Genomic DNA, 17,682 nt, shown 5'->3' on the forward strand with positions numbered 1-17,682 from the left:
AGCAGAGGTGCCCCACTGCCACTGTTTCCACTGCTGAAACTCACCACCCACCGCTCCACTGTGCCAACATCCACTGTTTGGTGTTCATAAACATTCAGCAAATGCTGATGAATGTCAATGGCTACACTTCTTTTCCACAAGGAGGAGATTGGTTCCACACTCTGCACTCCCACACCATGCTATCAGATTGCCCCTCTGCTGCACTCTGCCATATTGCAACAAAACAGCACAGAATATTGAGGGGAAGGTTCAGCTTCTACTGCCATCCCACCAGTGTCTGCCTCTGATGTTCTGTGCCCACATCATAAAATAGAGCAGCCCTTGTATGTACTTACATACATCATATTGCTCACCACCTGCTGATCCTTGCCAAGGCCGTCCCCACGCAGCATTAGCCCCTCATGGCCAACACCCCAATTTCCAGCATGATACTGTTTGGTATGGATCATCCCTTTGGCAAGTTCAGGTGAGCTGTCCTGTTTCTGTCCCTTTTCAGCTTCCTTTGTGTTCCCCAGCTCCTTGCTGGCAGGATAGTATGAGCAGCTGAAACTTCCTTGGCTCTGCTCTCTACAGCACTGCTCAGTGCTGCTCTGTGTTACCAATACTGTTCTTTTCTCCTAAACCCAAAACAGAGCCCCATATCAGACACTCTGAAGAAAGTTAACTCTGCCCCAGATGAAACCAGGACAAATGTTCTAGGGCTTGGCCTACGCCTACTGAGCCACACTCAACATTAATCCAACATCCACCACAAACACTGCAGCTAATGCAAGCCCTGCAGCTAATCCACCTCTGCTGACAGACACTGTGGCTAACACAACTTCCACTACAGGGACGGCGGCTGAACCAGAGAGCCTGACCTCCGCAGTATCAGTCACTGCTGTATCAGGAGAAAACAACTGAAGCAGAAGCCAGCTCACTTAGTAGGGGAAAAAGCAGCTTCTCCTAGCAGGTACCAAGAGGAAGAATTGGAAGAGGCAGGCTCCCCTGCAGTGGGGCCATCACAAGAACAGGAGGAGGAAGAGACAGAACTCAAATGAGTCAGAAACTACACAATCTCTATTCCTGAGCGAGATGTGAGATACATGAAAGCATTTCAGCCATCACGCAGGCAAGAACATTGTCTCCTGGTTACTCCGATGTGAGGATAACAGGGCTATTAGCCATGCAGGGAAACCATGCAGCTGGAATCCCTCTCTAAGGAATAGGACACTGGCAAGGGGATTGGAAAAGGCCCACAAGCCCTCAGCCTCTGGAGGTGACTCCTGTTGGGAACCAAATTTCTTCACAGAAGACGATGTATGTCACCTATTCGAGTGGAACCACCACACTAGCTGTGCTGGAAGAGATTTATGGTCACCTGGACAACAAGCAAGTAACCAAAGATCCAGATGGAGACCATGCATGCAGCCAATGAGACAGAAATCTGTATGGAGCACACGATCAGTCGTCATATGCCAGCACACTGGAAAGATGGAAAGGAACCAACAGTGCACATAGTGCTCATCCAGCTCTGGCAACATAAAGAAAACCTCTCCCTTCACGATGGGCCACTTCTTGGCTGCAAGGAAACTGCCCGAGGGGTCCAGCAACTCAAAGAGAGCATATCCTCCTTCCTACCTGTATAGTCTGCTGCCTCAGCTACCACAAGGGTCAGTTCCTCTGCTCATGTGAGAGAGGATACAGTGGGTACATGTCAAGCGCCACTCTGTGGTTTTATCTGCATGACCATGACGAAAACATCAGGAAGTGGGAAGAAAAAAATCTACTTTGAAGCTAACAGGGCAGGTGTGTGAGTTGCAAGAATAACACAACAGCCAAAAGAGGAAAATAACTGCTCCAGTTTCTGCTGGGCAGCTCCCCAGACAGAATAGAAGGGCTAATCATACTTCAGATCTTAATGAAGGGACTTCTGGTTTACATTTATTACATTATTACACGTATTTAAACAACAGATACTCCAGTTAGAACCACAGAATATTTTAGGTTGGAGGGGCATTAATGATCATCTCATTCCAACCCTCTGCCACAGGCAGCATTGCCAGCCACCAGATCAGGCTGCCCAGGATCCCACCCAACCTGGCCTTGAATGCCTCCAGAGATGGGGCATCCACAACCTCCCAGGGCAACACATTCCAGCACCTCATCACCCTCTGAATAAAATATTTCCCCAGAATCTAAATCTAATCTAAATCTTCCCTCTTTTAATTTAAAACCAGTCCTGTCACTATCAGAACACAAAAAATTTGGTCCCCCAATTTGGTCCCCCTCCTGCTCGTAAGTTCCCTTCTAGCAATGGAAGGCCACGACGCCATCTCCCTCGGAGCCTTCTCTTCTCCAAGTTAAACCAGCCCAACTCCCTCAGCCTGTCTTTATAGGAGATGTGCTCCAGCCTGCCGACCATCTTCATGGCCTTCCTCTGAAATAACTGCAATAATTCCACCTCCACATCCTTCCTTGCTGGGGTACCCAGGCCTGGACACAGTACTCCACACAGGGCCTCATGAAGGCAGAGCACAGGAGGACAATCCCTGCCCCCATCTGTTGTCGCAGCCCAGAATACAGATAACTGTACTGGATGCCAAAGTGAGCCTAACTGGGAAGGAGTGGTAAAAGCACTCCACTGTGACTGGCCCAGAGGCTCCATGCATCTTTGGCATACTTAAAGGACCAGAAAGGCCTGGTCTTTTGCTATAGCTGCCATGGACATGGATATTAAACATTTGTCTACTTTGCCCAGCATCCCGAATTACCCTTCTGCTCTGGGGTGGCTTATGGCTGACAAACAGCAGGTAATGACTGCTGCCACAGCAATCCACTGGCAACAGTATAGCACCAATCAACACTCCCCTATGCCCATCTATTAGCTGACTGGAGAGCCAAGGAGTCATCAACAAGATTCAGTCACTCTTTAATATTTAGTAGTCCCATGTGGCCAGTGGGGAAGTCTAATTGAGAATGGAGGCTGACACACTGCCACAAACACACCAAGGCAAGTATCGCGTGCTCACAATGGTGGAAACAACCACTGGATAGTGGGAAATCTTTCCATGCCCTAATGCCAATGCCTGAAAAACTATTGTGGGCCTTTAAAAGCGAGTCTTCTGGCAACGCAGCACCCAATAAAGAACTGAACCAGACAGCAGGACTCCCTTCCAAAACCACCTCATAAATGCCTGGGCCAAACATCCATTGAGTGGATATATCACATCCCCTGTCATGCACCAGCCTCCAGTAAAATCAAACGATACAATGGACTGTTAAACACTACATTGAGAGCAAGGAGACATTCAGACAGTAGAGTACATCTAGCAAAAGCCACCTGCTTAGTCAACACCTGGGGATCTGCCAGCTGAGCTATCCCTGCCCAGTGAGAAAGACAGGGTGCATAGACAGGTGGGAGGGGACACAGCCAGGACATCTGATCCAAGCTGGCCAAAGGGACATCCCATACCACATCACATCAGGCAGAACAAGAAATATGGGGCAAGTGGCCAGGTGTGCTGCTGGTGCTCAGGGCCTGGCTGGGCAGTGGTGGGCTGGTGGTGAGTCATTCTGCTGTGCCTCACCTGTATCGTGTACCCATCTCTGAAAACTCTGCACACTCATTCCTCTCTCTTACCTCCTGTTGAGGGACAGAAAAGCACCTCATGCTCCTGCTCAGAGTCTAACAAAAAGCCCAGAAAGGAGAAATGCCATTCTAGGACACTCCAGCCACGCATGAATGGCTGATTTGTGTTCTCCACAGAGGACACCACAATAGGCAAACTGGAAAGAAGAATTTATCACTATCATCCAGAAACGCTCTCTTTCTTGGCCTGCTTTCCTCCAGCACAGCAGTTTTTGCAATCATGTTCTCAATGCATACAGCCATCTGTCTGCAAGCAGACCCTGCCAGTCTATTTCAACCAGTTTTGACAGCAAGATAGATATCTTTATAATGATGGTCTCTAGTAGTAAAACCTTCATGTCTGGGAATCTACATAGAGAACTGGGTCTCTGGATTGCCTCACCCTCAAAGCTGTCAGCACGGAAAATGAGCTGAATTTATTATGGACAGCTGACCACAGCACACATGCGTACAAAGGAAAATGGCCACAAAACACGTAAGTAAGGCAGATCGTATTCTCTGCTTCTGCTCCTGAAGTTTCTAGCTCATCAAGCAAAAAATGTTCAGTTTTGGACACCACTGCCCGGGACCAGCAGCACCAGGACTCAGAAAGCTGCTGTTTCTATTGTTGCTACACAGAAGAGGCTCCAACTCTGCAGCGACCTCACACTTTAACTCTTGCAAACCCACAGCAAAGCCAAGGGATGATCTCTTTGCAAAGAGGAGAGTTAAACTCTGTGGAACAGGCCATCATGGAGCACAGAGAAAAGCAACTCTCAGCTCAGAGACACTGGATAGCCCCAGCAACCAGCACTTCACAAAGCTCAGAGCAGTCAAAATTTGTGTCTTTTCATCACATAATTGATTTAAATTAGCTCTATCTAAAACAGTATAATGTGTTTATCAGCTTTTTGGCTTCTGATAAAGTCAAACATCTTTCAGTTCCGCACTAGTCCATGCTGGGCACCATTTGTCTGGGAAGCAGCTTTAGAGGAAAGGACCTCGTGGCACAGTTCAGACACAGCTAACGGAGCAGGAACACTTGGAACTCCTCTCCCACCAGTCATCTCCAGGAGCATCACTGTCACTGAGAGCAGCTCTTGTGCCTGTGCCTCCGCAGTCACAGCTCACAGGCATACACAGGGAGAACACAAAGTTATCAGTGATCTCACTTGCCACCCTGGGATGAGCAGAAACCTTGCCAGCCAACTCCTGCTCTGAGCACCGCTCAGAACATCCCAGCCTGCTGTTCTTTACTGCTTACAAGCAGGGAGATGCATCCAAAGAGAACTGAAATGCGGTTCCCAAACATTTTGAAATACCATCTTTTATCTTCAAACTAATTAAATAAAACCTATCCTAGACCACCCGGGTGCTGGGCAGCTGTGCCAATGCTGACGTTTCTACCTACCTACTGCCCTGTCAACAGGGAACAAGCCAGGAGAGAAACACTGTGGATAAAAGAGTAGTTCTCCCAGCAAAATGGACAGCTGAGTAGCTTTGTGTCATTACAACCAATAGGGCACTACGCCTCCTTTGCAAGCAAATCACGTCTATTATCAGAGGCTACAATTCAAACCTGATGCCTACCAAGGAACGTTTTGCCCAGAGAAAAGAGTGGAACTGAGAAAAAAGCATCACCTCAGTGTTGGTTGTTGAGTTACAGCTCACACTGACTGCTATCAACACTCATCACGCGGGAGCGTATCTGATCACATGGAACATCAGACCCACTGAGGGATGGGCGGTCCTGGAGCACTTTGGTAAACTGAAGAAAGGGGAAAATCTATAGAAGGAAATTTGGAGATGAAAGCTGTGCACTTCAAGTCTCACTCCTTGGCAACAGATGAAAGTTCTGATGCTACAGAAACAGCTCCATCTGCCATTTTTCTTAGAAGTATTGACAATGAATAGCACATCACTGAAGAAATGGCTGCTCTGGTGCCACTGAGACTCAACTACATCTCTCTGTTTGTATGAAGCAGTAGAAATGACACTTAGAACCTGATGGTGCCCAGCTATGGCTGGTGAAAGAGAGACCTATAAAAAGAATAGAAGACAACAACAGTGCTGCCAACAACTCACAGCTGATGCTTATTGCCAGACATCAACGAAACTAAGTGCAAAAGAGCTCTAAAGATGGATAACATTGTGCAAATCATTATCAACACCATGACGTTCATTATGTCTGAAGGACTGAATCAGGGCCAGTTCCTTAAAAGTGTGGATGCTGATGGTGGGGACATCATTTGTTCTTCTGAAGGAAGATGGCTGAGGGGGAAAACGATCCCAAGATTTTATGATCTGTAAGATGAAATCACGGCACGAGTGGGATCAGAAGGGAAGCTGGTGCCAGGAGTTGGATATGGAGCATTTCTGGTGGATTCGAGTGAACATTTACATGAGCCCATATGCGTCTTCAAGGTGAAAAGCAGCTTATCTGTGCTATGGTTCAAATCGCAGCAGCATTCAGAATGAAACTTAAATTACGGCAAACTCGAGCAACAGCAAATAACCGAATGCGTTCTGATGGGCTGCTGAACGCGGTCTGCGAGTGGCAAAAAATGCACGCCCTGCTTCCCGTTCTGATCAAGGAACGAGAAGAGAAGTTTCAGACCTCTGACCAAAAACAAAACGAAACGGGGTGTTTTTTTGTGTTCCTGCGGCTGTTTGCAGCTGACACCAACGCGCTGCCGGGATGTCCGAACGGAACAGACCGCACGGCGACCCGCTCAGCCGCTCCTCCCCGCCTCTCGCCCCGGCGGAGCCCCGCGCAGCGCAGCGGGAGGGAGAGCGGCCCCCGGCCCGGCGGTGCGAGGCATCCTCCGCTCCTCCGCACAGATCCGTACCGCACCTCCTACTTTCCCCCGTAAGATACGCCCCCCATTGTTCAGAACAGCGGCTCGTGCCGAGACAAAAAGCGGCGTAGCGCTGCCACGGCGCGGCCGAGCGGCGATGCGGGACAAACCCTTCGGTCACGCCGCTCAGCGGGGCCGGGGCGAAGCTTGGCGCCGTGTGCCACCCCCCGCTGTCCCCGCAGCGCGGCTTTTTTTTTTCTTAGCGCGAAAATGGCGGAGTTTCCCCTCCCCGCGGGTGCGCCGGGGCCGCCCCGTCTGCAGGGGGCGGCGCGGAGCGGAACGCCGCGGAAAGGCGCTGCCCGCCAGGCCCCGACCCGCGCACTCCTCCCGCCCCGCCGCCCCTGGGCACGGGGCGCCGCACGGTGCCCTGCGGCAGAAGGGAAGGAAGGAAAAAAAAACAACAGTAAAAATGAAGACGAAACCCAGGCGGGCCGCAGCGCCCGGCCCGAGCGCCGGGGCGGGGAAGCGCCGCCGCAGGCCCGGGCTTAGCGGTGCCGTCCGCCGCTCCGCCGCCCCGCACGCCGCTGCTTACCCGCACGGCGCCGCCGACCCCGCGCGGGGCGCCCCGCGGCCCGATCGGGGCGGTGCTCGCGCAGCCGGGAGCGCGTTGCGCAGATGCGGGTTGGGCCGAGTTCCGCGGCGCCCGAGCGGCCCGGAGCTGCGGAGCCCCCGCGCCGGGAGGGCCGGGCGTGTGCGTGAGTGAGTGAGAGTGTGCGGGGGGAGGGGGCGGTAATTGGGCAGGTTGGGAATGTATGCACTTAATGAGCGCCGTCGCCATGGCAACCCGCGCATTTCTCAGCGCCGCGCCGTCGGTTCTCGGTCCGGCCGCATGATTTCGGGAGCGGCCCGACGGCGCCGCCCGGACACCCCGCACGGCCGCGGGGCGGGGGAAGCCGCACGGGAGGGCTCCGGGCGCGGCCCGGCCGTCAGCAGCTCTGCTGCGCTCGGGACCTCGGCCAGCTGCGGTTGTAGCGGTGAATCCGTCTCCGCTTCCCCCCGTCCTCCCGTTCCCCCCGTGCTTAGCAGGAGCGAGCATTCACGGAGTAATCGGACCCCACAACGTTAACGGCGGTGCTGAGCTCCAGGCTTCCACGGCCTTGCCTTGTATTGGGGCGGTTTGAGGTGGCTCAGACGGCATTTTCACTCCCCGTCTTAAAAATGATGCTTGAAATTGAGTTACGTTGGGCAGGGAGAGCAATAAGAATCTATCACAGATTGTAAAGTACCTACCTTTCATATAACACAGGTAGGAGACCTGCAGGATGACACAAACGGCTTAAGCCCCATCTGAATTGGGCAGGCAATGGCAGCACAGGAGCAAGCTGCTCCCTGTGGAGTCCCCAGCACTTAACACACCTGGAGCTGTGCCCTCCAAAACTTTCAGCGTGTCAAAAAAGATGCAGAAGCCTGATAAAGCAAGCAGGAAATCACTGACAGGTGTTTCCTCTGCTGCTACTGCCTTCTTTCCCGTTATTAAATAAACCCTCGGTACTACAGCAGGGAACAAGTCATCCCATAATGCACTTACACTGCGGCAGGAGGTTCAAACAGATTCAGATGAAGAGCAGAGATCCGTCACTGGAAAAGCAGTCAGGATTCACCCTCCCCCCACCGAAGGCACACACTGTAGCTCCTCTGTTCTTGGCCATGTTTGCCAATTAAAGAGAAAACAAAGTTATGAATTCAAGAATGCTGGATGTCTGCAGAACAGCTGGTTGGGGAGGGGAATAAAGCAGGAAGGTGCTCAGCTGTGCAGTGAAGGCCCTGGCAGCTGTACTACATTGGTGTGCATCACCTGCCATTTCTGCAGCCTCTGTTGTAACACAGCTTTTATTTCTTTCAACTTAGTTATTTTTTAATGCTTATTTTTACTCTTAAACAGCTCTTCTTGTACCTCTCTCCTTCCAGCTCCTCACAACACTTAACCCTGCACTGAGTGGCATGGCCTTACTGGACAGCTCAGAACAGGAGCTGCCATCCCAAGCAGCCTTGCACCATCCACGTGCAAACCACTGCTGTTCATCAGGCTAACTGTGCCATGTCAATGTGCCACTACGATGCCAAAGGACTCTTTGCTATGTTATTTTCGTCTCACATTGATGCTGAGCAGCAATGCTGGTGGTGGATGAGAAGCACAAGTGCCACGTATGGGAAAGGCTTTGCATTTTACCTGTTTCTAGAAGCAATGTTTTTCCTGCTAGCAGATCAATCAGGTGCAACTGTATCTGTACCAAGCAGATGAGACACCAGCTACTTCACATCTACTGAACAGCAATATTTACTATGCAAACACACATTATCCTGTTCCAGATGCACAGACCAGGAGAGTTATTTGCCAAATTCCACCCACGGCTCCATCCATTAGAGCACAAGCTGCATCTTCCAGTCGCTTCCAACCACAGCTTCCCCTGCAGAGCTCTCCCTTCCGTTATCCTCAGTAGTTTGCACTGAAGTCACTGAACTGTCTGCTCCCGTTAAGTCAAAACATTGGAGGAAAAGAACTTGGCCTTTAAAATGGAGCATCTTTGCTGAGTTTATAAATGTGTATTTGAGATCCCTCAATCCAAGTAACTGTCCCATAAAAGCAGCTTCCTGTAAAAAGATGACGCAGCCCCAGAGGCAGAGAATCACCCCAAATCCCACACAGAGCTACAAACCATTGCTAAATACACTCTAAAGCAGCAGTGTGCATCGTACCAATTGCTGTGATGGTCCCTCACCTGTATCCAGATAACCAGCTCAGATCCGTACTGAAAGATGTCACTAAAAGGGTTGGAGCCATTTCAGAGCAGCTGACTGCAGATTTGTACTGGGTTGAGCCCAAACCCCACAAAAAAAGTTCCCCCCAACACCCACATCTAGCAAAGCAGCATGAAGGAGCTTGGAGAGTTAAGCTACTTGATTCCTTCCACCTAACTAAACATGGGGAAAACAGGTCCATCACAACTCCCAGTCTTGTGATCCCAAAACCAGATGGGTTACGTTTGTGAACTGTTCATATCTGCCACTACACAAAAAAGTTTTCATTTTAGTTTTAATTCTCACCTTTTAAAGTAATGCATTCATCTAAATATTAAATTAGCTTTGAAAAAGCAAACAAGAAATACAGCAAAGATCTCCTAACTGTGTCACAGTAATATTTTAAGTACGTAGCCTGCTAAGTTCTCTGTGCCCAACTGGTTTTGGTTTGTTTGTTTTCATTTTCAGGCTCCTGAGCTCACACTGTTTTGACTTTTGGTATCTGAACACACCCCCAGCGTTTGCCCTTTGACTGAAGGGTACATGAGTCACTGCTCTCATTACGGTGCCAAATAAATTGAGAATTGGAAATAATCCAATTCATACCAGATATGAAGCAACAAACCCAGCAAGCTTGTTCTTAGTTCATTTCATGCTCTTATTTAAGAAGTGATTTGAACACCTTCCATGAAACAAGCCTGCATGTCTGCCTATTAAAGCATGTTGGGAACAAGACATTTTTTCACGGTGGCAAACAGCAGCAGAAAAACCTGCATGGACTTCAATAGTAGAGCTGGCAGCTTCTGAAAATCAGGTGTTGTAGTCATGAAGGCCAAGGTAGTTTGTTCTCAGGCCTTGGCACTGCTGGGGAAGCATCTCTACATCTGCCCTGCTTGCAGGTTTTGGGGTATCAAACTACTTAACAGATGCTCAACATATGCTCCAACCTCAATCACTACCTCATTTCAGGCTCCAGGACTGGAGTCAGTCACCCATCTACTTTAGGAATAACCATATTCTGCAACTTCCTCCCTCATCAGACCAGGCTTATCACTGTTTTATCCTCTTCTCCATTAAAGCACAGTTAGAGCACAAGAGGAAGGACCTTTCTGAGCTGGGGAAAAGGAATCCTCCTGTGGCATACTGACAATGGCAGGCAATGCAGATTACGTTAAGGCAAATAAAAATTACAAGTCAGCAAGAAGCCCTGAGTGATGGTGTGTTACTGGGTATCCCCATTGAGGTATAACAGCCAAAGTCAGTCCTCTCTGAGGGAATAGTTGCAGATGCTGCCACAGCTCCTACTTGAGCAGTGAATTATTTGCTGTTGTGCAGATCCAGAAATCTCAGCTAGTCCTGACCTGATATAGAATTAAGGCCATTCCTGACTACTGAGTGTTCAGCAGCTTCTCTACAAGGTTCCAATCCCCTTCCAAAGCTAAAGAGCATTCTGACTCACCCACAAGCACAAGCTCTCCTACTGTCTGTCAAGAGTTTCACACACATCAGACTGAGGTCTGATCTTGCTTTAAGACAGGCACTTAACATCACACGAACAGGAGCTGTGGTGGCAGGCAGATGGTTGGACTAGAAGACCTTGGGGGTCTTTTGGAACCTTAGTGATTCTGATTTGCACCAAAACAGCAACATTTAAGTAGAGGTAACTTAAAAACAAACAAAAGCAAACAAGGAAAGCCCAGGAAGAGACTCCAAAGACATGCACCATGATTCTCACATCTCACAGGGAGCAATGCTGATTTCTCCTTCAAAATTTGCTGGAAGACAAAACATTTTAAATCATTCCGACACATCTGATGACACGTGTTTACCATTCAACTTCTTTTAAGAACAAGTTTATGTTGCATTATATCAAATGCAGAAAGTCAGCATGCCTAACACACACACAGATCCCTGAAACATCAGGTTAAAAGCTTAGTGACACCAAATGCTTTTGCCATTAACTGTTCCTATTACATGTAGTGCTCTTGTGTAATTTTAAGGGAATAAGATCTTTCCAGTCGTGTATCTTTGAACCATCCAGCTTCTGGTGAAGTCTCCAGTAAATACCCATAATTGAAGAGAAATTATTATGAGCAGCTCTTCCATGCTTGGGATGGACACAACATGGATAATAGTAATAAATCTTCTGCCACCACAAAACATACAATGAAATCATTTCAGTTCCGGTTTCACCAGGATATGTGCTTACTGGTCAAGTTGGATTTTGAAGGCTCCCAACTTCTGTGCTAAATAAAGAATAGTAGTTAATCAAGGAAAAGCTTTAAACAAGATAAACGGTGATCTCCTCAGCACAAGGAGACAAAAATAATTCCATTGCAAGCCAACAAAACACAGGAGTTTGATTCACCAATTTAATTTTATACAAGTCAAACTACACATTGTATAAAGAGTACAAGGCAGTTCTAATGTTGCATGTTACAAAAATCAATTTAGCTATAAAGGGGAGATTTTAGGATGAGTTCTATTTCACAGTTTAAGTGAATTGGCAACTGTGGTTTAGCAAAGCCTTCATTAAGACTAGAACTCTAGCTTGAAGAGATTACGCTTCCGGTAAAGTTCAGGTTCAAACACAATACGATCTTAGTTCTAAAGTAGAATGTTAACATAAATGAGTCTAAAGAGAGCAAAGACAGTTTTGTTTTAGATAGTTTTCATATCCAATAGGTATTTCAAGGCTGACAAATCATACAACATACTAGAGGACTTCAACTACATCCAAGAGACACTTTAGTGTCTGAGAACTGCCACTTGATAGTCAAGCAAAAAAAAACATCACTAAGCTTTCATTCTTTTAAGTCTCAAAAGTATGATTTGTAGCAATACTGCATGACACAGGTTATAGAGTACCTTTATTACCTTTAATACAGTCACAGTATTGGGGAGGAATGTTCTTTTGGCAAGTTCAGATGCAACACAAATGCTCCAACGTGAGTTTATTGCTGGTCTAGCCTTTCTAGTTTAGTTTCTTGCTTACAGCTTTGCAGCAGGCTTCCACAAATAAACCAGACAATTCTGATCTGCCCTGCAAGACGATCTTGCCTTTGGCAGCAAGCTGTAAACCTACTACGCCAATGATACTCATAGTTCTAAAACCTTGGGGGGGTGGGAGGGAGGAAAAGAAGCCCAGATTTAAGCCTGTTATATTCAATTTGTAATATAAAAACCACTTTGCACTTTAGAGCAGTTAAGTTACTCCAGCAGAAATGCTATAAAATCAAAGTTCTAGCTGAATGTCTAAAAAATAAAAATTAAAAAAAAAGGGGGGGGGGGGGGGGAGGGAGACTTTTCCTGCTTTGTACCACACCATCTGATCTTGTATTTTCAAATTTAGAATACAAATTAAAGCTTTATGCCTCATTAATTAGTTCTTAGGCCATTCAATCCTGCAAGAGAAAAAAACAACTTCTGAAGAACTAACATGACACTAATGGCCTGACAAGTAGGAAAAATGTTCCATAATAGTGTGCAAGGTAAGAGGAGAGTTCTAGCCTTAATCTCTTGAACTAGATCTTGATCGTGAACGAGACTTTGAACGAGATCTGGAACGGGACCTCGATGCAGCTCTTTTGGGTGGTGACTCTGAACGAGCCTTGGCAGATGGCTGCTGCTGTGGAGAATTGGAACGAGACCTACTCCTTGACCTGGATTTAGACTTAGTATCTCCTTTACCATTCTCTTTGGGAGATCGAGACCTGGACCTGGACCGAGACTTCTCTGACTTCTCCTTAGATCTGCTGTGAGAGCGCGAACCCCTGTCAGACTTGGGTTTTGATTTGCTCTTTGATCTAGACTTCCGGCTTTTAGATCTGGAACGTGAGCGGTCTTTGCTTCGTGACCTGGATTTAGATCTTCCAAAGAGAAAGACAGTTTATTCTGCATGAACTGAAACGTACTTATAGCCATTTTCAGTTGTTAGCAATTAATAAGTAGCAACCCTCTTGTACTAGGAGAAAGCAATGGATAACTTACCTGGAACGACTTTTAGAGACACTACGGGACCTGCTGCGGCTGCTCCTACTTCTACGACTCCTGCTTCTTGATCGTCTTCTAGATCGTGACCTAGACACATTCAAACACACGCAGGTCCTTACTGTTTGGTGTGCCCTGCCCCTCTGTTCATCACAGAGAAACTGTTAAAGAACTTCTCATTAAAGCAACATCATCAAGACCAATCCACCCCAACTCAACACACTATCAATTAATTTTATATAAAATCTTTCATACCCAACTGTGCCATGTTATATAAAACAACTCAACATTCTCAGTAATCACCCTATTCCTAAAACATCAACCAAAGGTAAACTCAGTAGGTCAGGCTACTTGTATATACTCTTAGTTTAATTTAGCTTGTCTTGATGCTGAAAATGACATATCCCATAAGTTACCTTGACCTGCTGCAAGAGTATGATCGTCTATGGCTTGACCGTGGCTTGTCTTCAACCAGCCTGATCTTCCTTCCATTTATCTCTGTGCCATCCAGCTTGTCCAGGGCACGTTTCATGTCCGAGTAAGATCGGAACTCAATTACTCCTTCGTTTGTACGTTCTTTGTGAGCATCTGCATAGGTCACCTCACCAGCTTGCCTCATAAAATCCTTTTAGGAGTTGGTGGAAAAAAATTACACAACTATTTAATAAGTCTGCACTCTGCAATTAAATAAGCTTAAGACGAGTCTGAGCAAATGAAAAAGTATTAATTGTGCACCAACACTCGTGTGCAAATTCTTCTCAATTATTTCCACTGAAATCCAAACAAACATTTATATAGAAAGAAAGCTACTGCCCATAACCGATCACAACACATTCGATGACAGAACACTAATACATACTTACTTTCAAATCCTGCCAACTACAGCGACTGGAAAGGTTTTCAACAATCAGTCTGTGCTCTGTACGAACAGGGGGTCCATATTTATCTCTTCCAGATTGTCTCCGACTGCTATATCCGCCACCACCCCCACCTTTATTGTACAAAGAAAGAAAGTTAGGTTGTCTCCTAGCACCAAGAGAATTAAAACGTTCTGAAAAAATTAGTTAAAACAGATATATTTACTGGAGTAGGACTTTATTTCTCTACACCTCCAATAAACTTGCAATTTTGCCATGATATATATTAATGGCAAATCAAACAGACTGAAATCCTGTAAGTCTGTCTTCCTAAGATCTGTTAGAGAGTGACTGCTCCTTATTAGATTCACCTTGCTAAGTTTTATTTTACAGAACATTGTAAAATATAAAACTTAACTGATTACATGCATTTCTACATTTTACAAAAACGTTTACTAGTTACACTAAGTACTTACATCACAGTATGAGGTTTTTGGTGGTGGTTTGGCCACAAAACACGCAAGGTAACAGTCACCTAGTTCAGTTTAACCAGTTTTGTCTAACCCTTGGAATCCTCACCATCACCCTGCGTCTAATGGCAAAAGGCTGCTGTCGTCATGGCTTCCGGTAAGGTCAGCCAAAGGGTCATAGGGCAAGGGTCACACAATGTATGGAAAAGCCATGGCCAATCAGGAAAGGCAGTCATCTTAGCCTCAGTGGACACAGCCTCAGCCCCACTGGTCACTTTTAAATTGAAACATCAAGGACTTGTTAAAAAGTTTGAAATTGAACATGCAACAATTTTAAACAACATACATTCGATTCTTTTAAACAGACAGATCCCCACCCCCCCCAAACACCACCATTTTAGAGATTACTGAAAAGTGAACCGCGGTACTTCAGTTACAGCACCGGGCATAGCTCAGCTCCTCAACAAACTACACGAGTTAGCTGAACGTATTAAAGTTTACAGCACGCCCCACCAACACACCAGATTCCTGCTCGAAATCCTCCCCCACCCGTCACCACTGGCTGCTTCTACCCCAATTACGCAACGGTATTTACTCATTAATATAAGCGATGGAACACCGCTCTTATCTAAGCGCTCCTACGAACGAGGAGCCTTTATATGAGCAGAGCACGTTAATCCTAAGCTACAAGAAACTCTTTCTACGAGAAGACCCCAATTTTGCAGCCAAAACCGCTCCGCTTATTCGCGCTCACGTATTTCTCAGGGGGTACCTGAGCGCGGCGCCAGCGCCGCGACAAACCGCCGGCAGCGCAGCCTGCGGGGCGCCAGGTACCCCGACCTGCTCACACCGACCCACCGCGGTCGCCCGCCCCGCCCCGGCAGCGCCCCGCAGAACGGACCGTACTCACTGCGGCTGCTGTAGCTGTACCCGTCTCTGTCGCGGCGGGGGCCGCGGGCGTGCTCCACGATCACGCGCTCCCCGCACAGATCTTTGCCGTTCAGCTCGTAAACGGCATCGTCGGCGTCGCGGGAGTCCTCAAACTCCACGAAGCCGTAACTGGGCGGGAAGGAACCGCTCCGTCAGCCGCGGCCCCGCCCCGCCGGCGGCTCCCGGGGCCGGGACAATGGAGGCCGCCCCGCGCAGCGCCCCCGCTCCCCGCGCGCCGCCGCCATTTTGAGGAGGGCGCCACGCGGCAGCGGCGGGAGGAGCGGGCCCGGCCAACGGATGGGGGAGGGGCGGCCCCGCAGGGCCGGGAACGGGGGGAGGGCGCGGGGAAGGACGCGTACGGGCGCCCGCGGGCCGCTCCCAGCGCGCGGACGGCGCTCACCCATTTTTGAGGTCCACCTCGAGCAGGCGGCCGTAGCCGCTGAAGAAGCGCTGGATGTCCTTCTCCCGGACGTGGTAGCTCAGGCGGCCGATGTAGACGCGCGGCATGTCCGCGGCCGGAGGGGGAGGGAGGGGGAGAGGGGAGGGAAAGAAGAAGAAAAATGAAAGAGAAAGGAGAGAAAAAAAGGCGAGCGAAGAGCGGGGAGCGCGCGGTACCAGGCCGACGAACCGCACCGCCGCGGCCTGCTCCGCAGCACAATGGCGCCCGCTGCCCGCGGCCGCTTTTATAGCGGGGGGCGGGGCCAAAGCGGACGTTACGACGCACGTAGCAGGGGTGGGGGCAAAGCCGTGACGTCACCGCGCTGGCCCGAGCGGGACTGGGGGGCAGAGAGGTGGCTCGGGGAGGCTTGCCGGCACGCATGCGCATCCGCCCGCGCGTGTCGGTGCTCGCTCCGCGAGGAACGCCTGTGCGCATGCACTTGGCGCTGGCGGGCCGTGAGTGGAAGTGCCGTTCTGCACATGCGTGGTGTTGTTTCCCGATGGTGGCTCCGTGATGTGGGCCGCGGCCATGTGTCAGTGTGGGAACCGGGCCTCGGGACGATCTGGTGCTGCTCCGTTCCCACCCCGTGATTGTCGTTTTCCACTCGTGCTCTTAAGAGGAGACGTGTCTTGTTGATGAGGGGGGGGAGCGGTGCAGCCCGGACTGCTCTGATTCTGGACTAGAACGTGTGCAAAGGCCGTTCAGTGACAGAGGAACTGTGCAGTTATCTTCAATGCAGCAGTGCCCATTTCTGTAGGGAACTGTTCATCCCTGCGCACTAAGTGTCACAGGATGGGACTGTATGAAGTTCCATATTCAATATGCAATACTGATATAGCATGGGGCTCCCACTACATGCTTTGGGGGGACATCTCAAAGCTCTTGTCAGATGACCGCAGAGAGAGATTTGCTGTAAGCAATGGACAGTGATCCCTTGTGCTTGGAGCCATGCCTGGATCTTGCAGCCTTGTTTTGTTATTCTGTTATTCTGTTCCTATACATGAAAGGTGAAGGGTCCTCATAGTGCCGTCTCACTGGGTGCTGTACCCAGTGTCTGCCTCTGGTGCGCTTTCAAACCACTTTGAAATTCTTGATTCCACTAGTTGTCCCCCATAATTATTTGCCTGTTTCTCACTCTGCTTCTTTTCCCTCTGATATTCTCCCACTTCATGGGGCTTGATGGCTGAGCTAAGGTCAAGCTGATACCAAGGAAGAGTACAACAAAAAGTCTGCCTAGGCAGATTTCAGGACCCATCTGACCAGTGTTGGCTGTGATTAGAGGCATAATCTTAGCCTTCACTTATGGTCTGTTGGTAAACCTGAGGCAAGAAGTGGCTGTAAAACAGGTTGTGTAGTGACCAGAGATGAAGCTCACCTCTTACACAGGCCAGGCCTGCTAGGAGGTGTTGCTCACAGGAAACGCAGGTAAGATGCAATTGTCTTCTTCGTACTTCTGGATCAGTGGTCCTGGGCCGTTTCCATTACTTACACCTGTTTTGTCTTATTTTTATGCCCCTGACTTATTCCTTTCTTATTCCTGACACAATTCCTGACAGTACGTATCTTTCTTCAAAGTGATATGTTTTCCTGACCCCTGGGAGCCCAGAATAAATGGCTCAAATATGTTACTTGACTGGCCTGACCCACCAAATCAATTGGCTCCACAGAACTGTAAATTGCAATTCTCTCGTTCAAACCTCTGATGCTTTTTCTTAGACTTAAGGCAAAGAGAGAACAGAGAAATGGAGAAAGATAAGTGTTAGTCTTTCCACACAGCTTCCACAGTGGA

At 48.6% G+C, this 17,682-nt stretch overlaps 2 protein-coding genes across 8 annotated transcripts in view; both read right to left on the reverse strand.

The window, feature by feature from the left end:
- L3MBTL1 (L3MBTL histone methyl-lysine binding protein 1) overlaps nucleotides 1-7,173 on the reverse strand; it is a 31,503-nt gene extending 24,330 nt beyond the window's left edge. For 2 of the 6 annotated variants that reach the window (XR_001559059.2, XR_001559060.2), the window contains exon 1: nucleotides 7,001-7,172. The gene's annotated coding sequence lies outside the window, so the exon portion shown is untranslated. Of the gene's footprint in view, nucleotides 1-7,000 lie in introns of all 6 variants that reach the window. The other 4 variants (XM_015881299.2, XM_015881298.2, XM_015881303.2 and 1 more) reach the window with 3 other exon arrangements.
- A 3,871-nt stretch (nucleotides 7,174-11,044) lies between these two features.
- On the reverse strand, nucleotides 11,045-16,136 carry SRSF6 (serine and arginine rich splicing factor 6). Of its 2 annotated transcripts, none has more exons than XM_015881306.2 (6): nucleotides 15,855-16,136; nucleotides 15,435-15,583; nucleotides 14,061-14,188; nucleotides 13,614-13,822; nucleotides 13,198-13,287; nucleotides 11,045-13,076 (listed from the first exon to the last, which is right to left on the reverse strand). In XM_015881306.2, exons 1-6 carry the CDS (start codon nucleotides 15,959-15,961, stop codon nucleotides 12,719-12,721), a joined length of 1,041 nt encoding a protein of 346 aa, XP_015736792.1. In that variant the 5' UTR covers nucleotides 15,962-16,136; the 3' UTR covers nucleotides 11,045-12,718. The 2 variants fall into 2 exon arrangements, with proteins under 2 accessions (XP_015736792.1, XP_015736791.1); XM_015881305.2 differs by having other exon boundaries at nucleotides 15,426-15,583; nucleotides 15,855-16,127.
- Between the last annotated feature and the right edge of the window lie 1,546 nt (nucleotides 16,137-17,682).

This window comes from Coturnix japonica, chromosome 20 (genome assembly GCF_001577835.2).
Source record: "Coturnix japonica isolate 7356 chromosome 20, Coturnix japonica 2.1, whole genome shotgun sequence".
NCBI classification, from domain to species: Eukaryota; Metazoa; Chordata; class Aves; order Galliformes; family Phasianidae; genus Coturnix; species Coturnix japonica.

Bases quoted from the DNA above. Each gene is read 5' to 3' on its own strand.
- SRSF6 (XM_015881305.2), bottom strand. From the start codon at position 15,961: ATGCCGCGCGTCTACATCGGCCGCCTGAGCTACCACGTCCGGGAGAAG. The intron at 15,584-15,854 runs GTGAGCGCCGTC...CTTCCCGCCCAG, and splicing joins GAGGTGGACCTCAAAAATGG to TTACGGCTTCGTGGAGTTTG. The intron at 13,077-13,197 runs GTAAGTTATCCA...TCTCTTTGGAAG, and splicing joins GTCTCTAAAAGTCGTTCCAG to ATCTAAATCCAGGTCACGAA.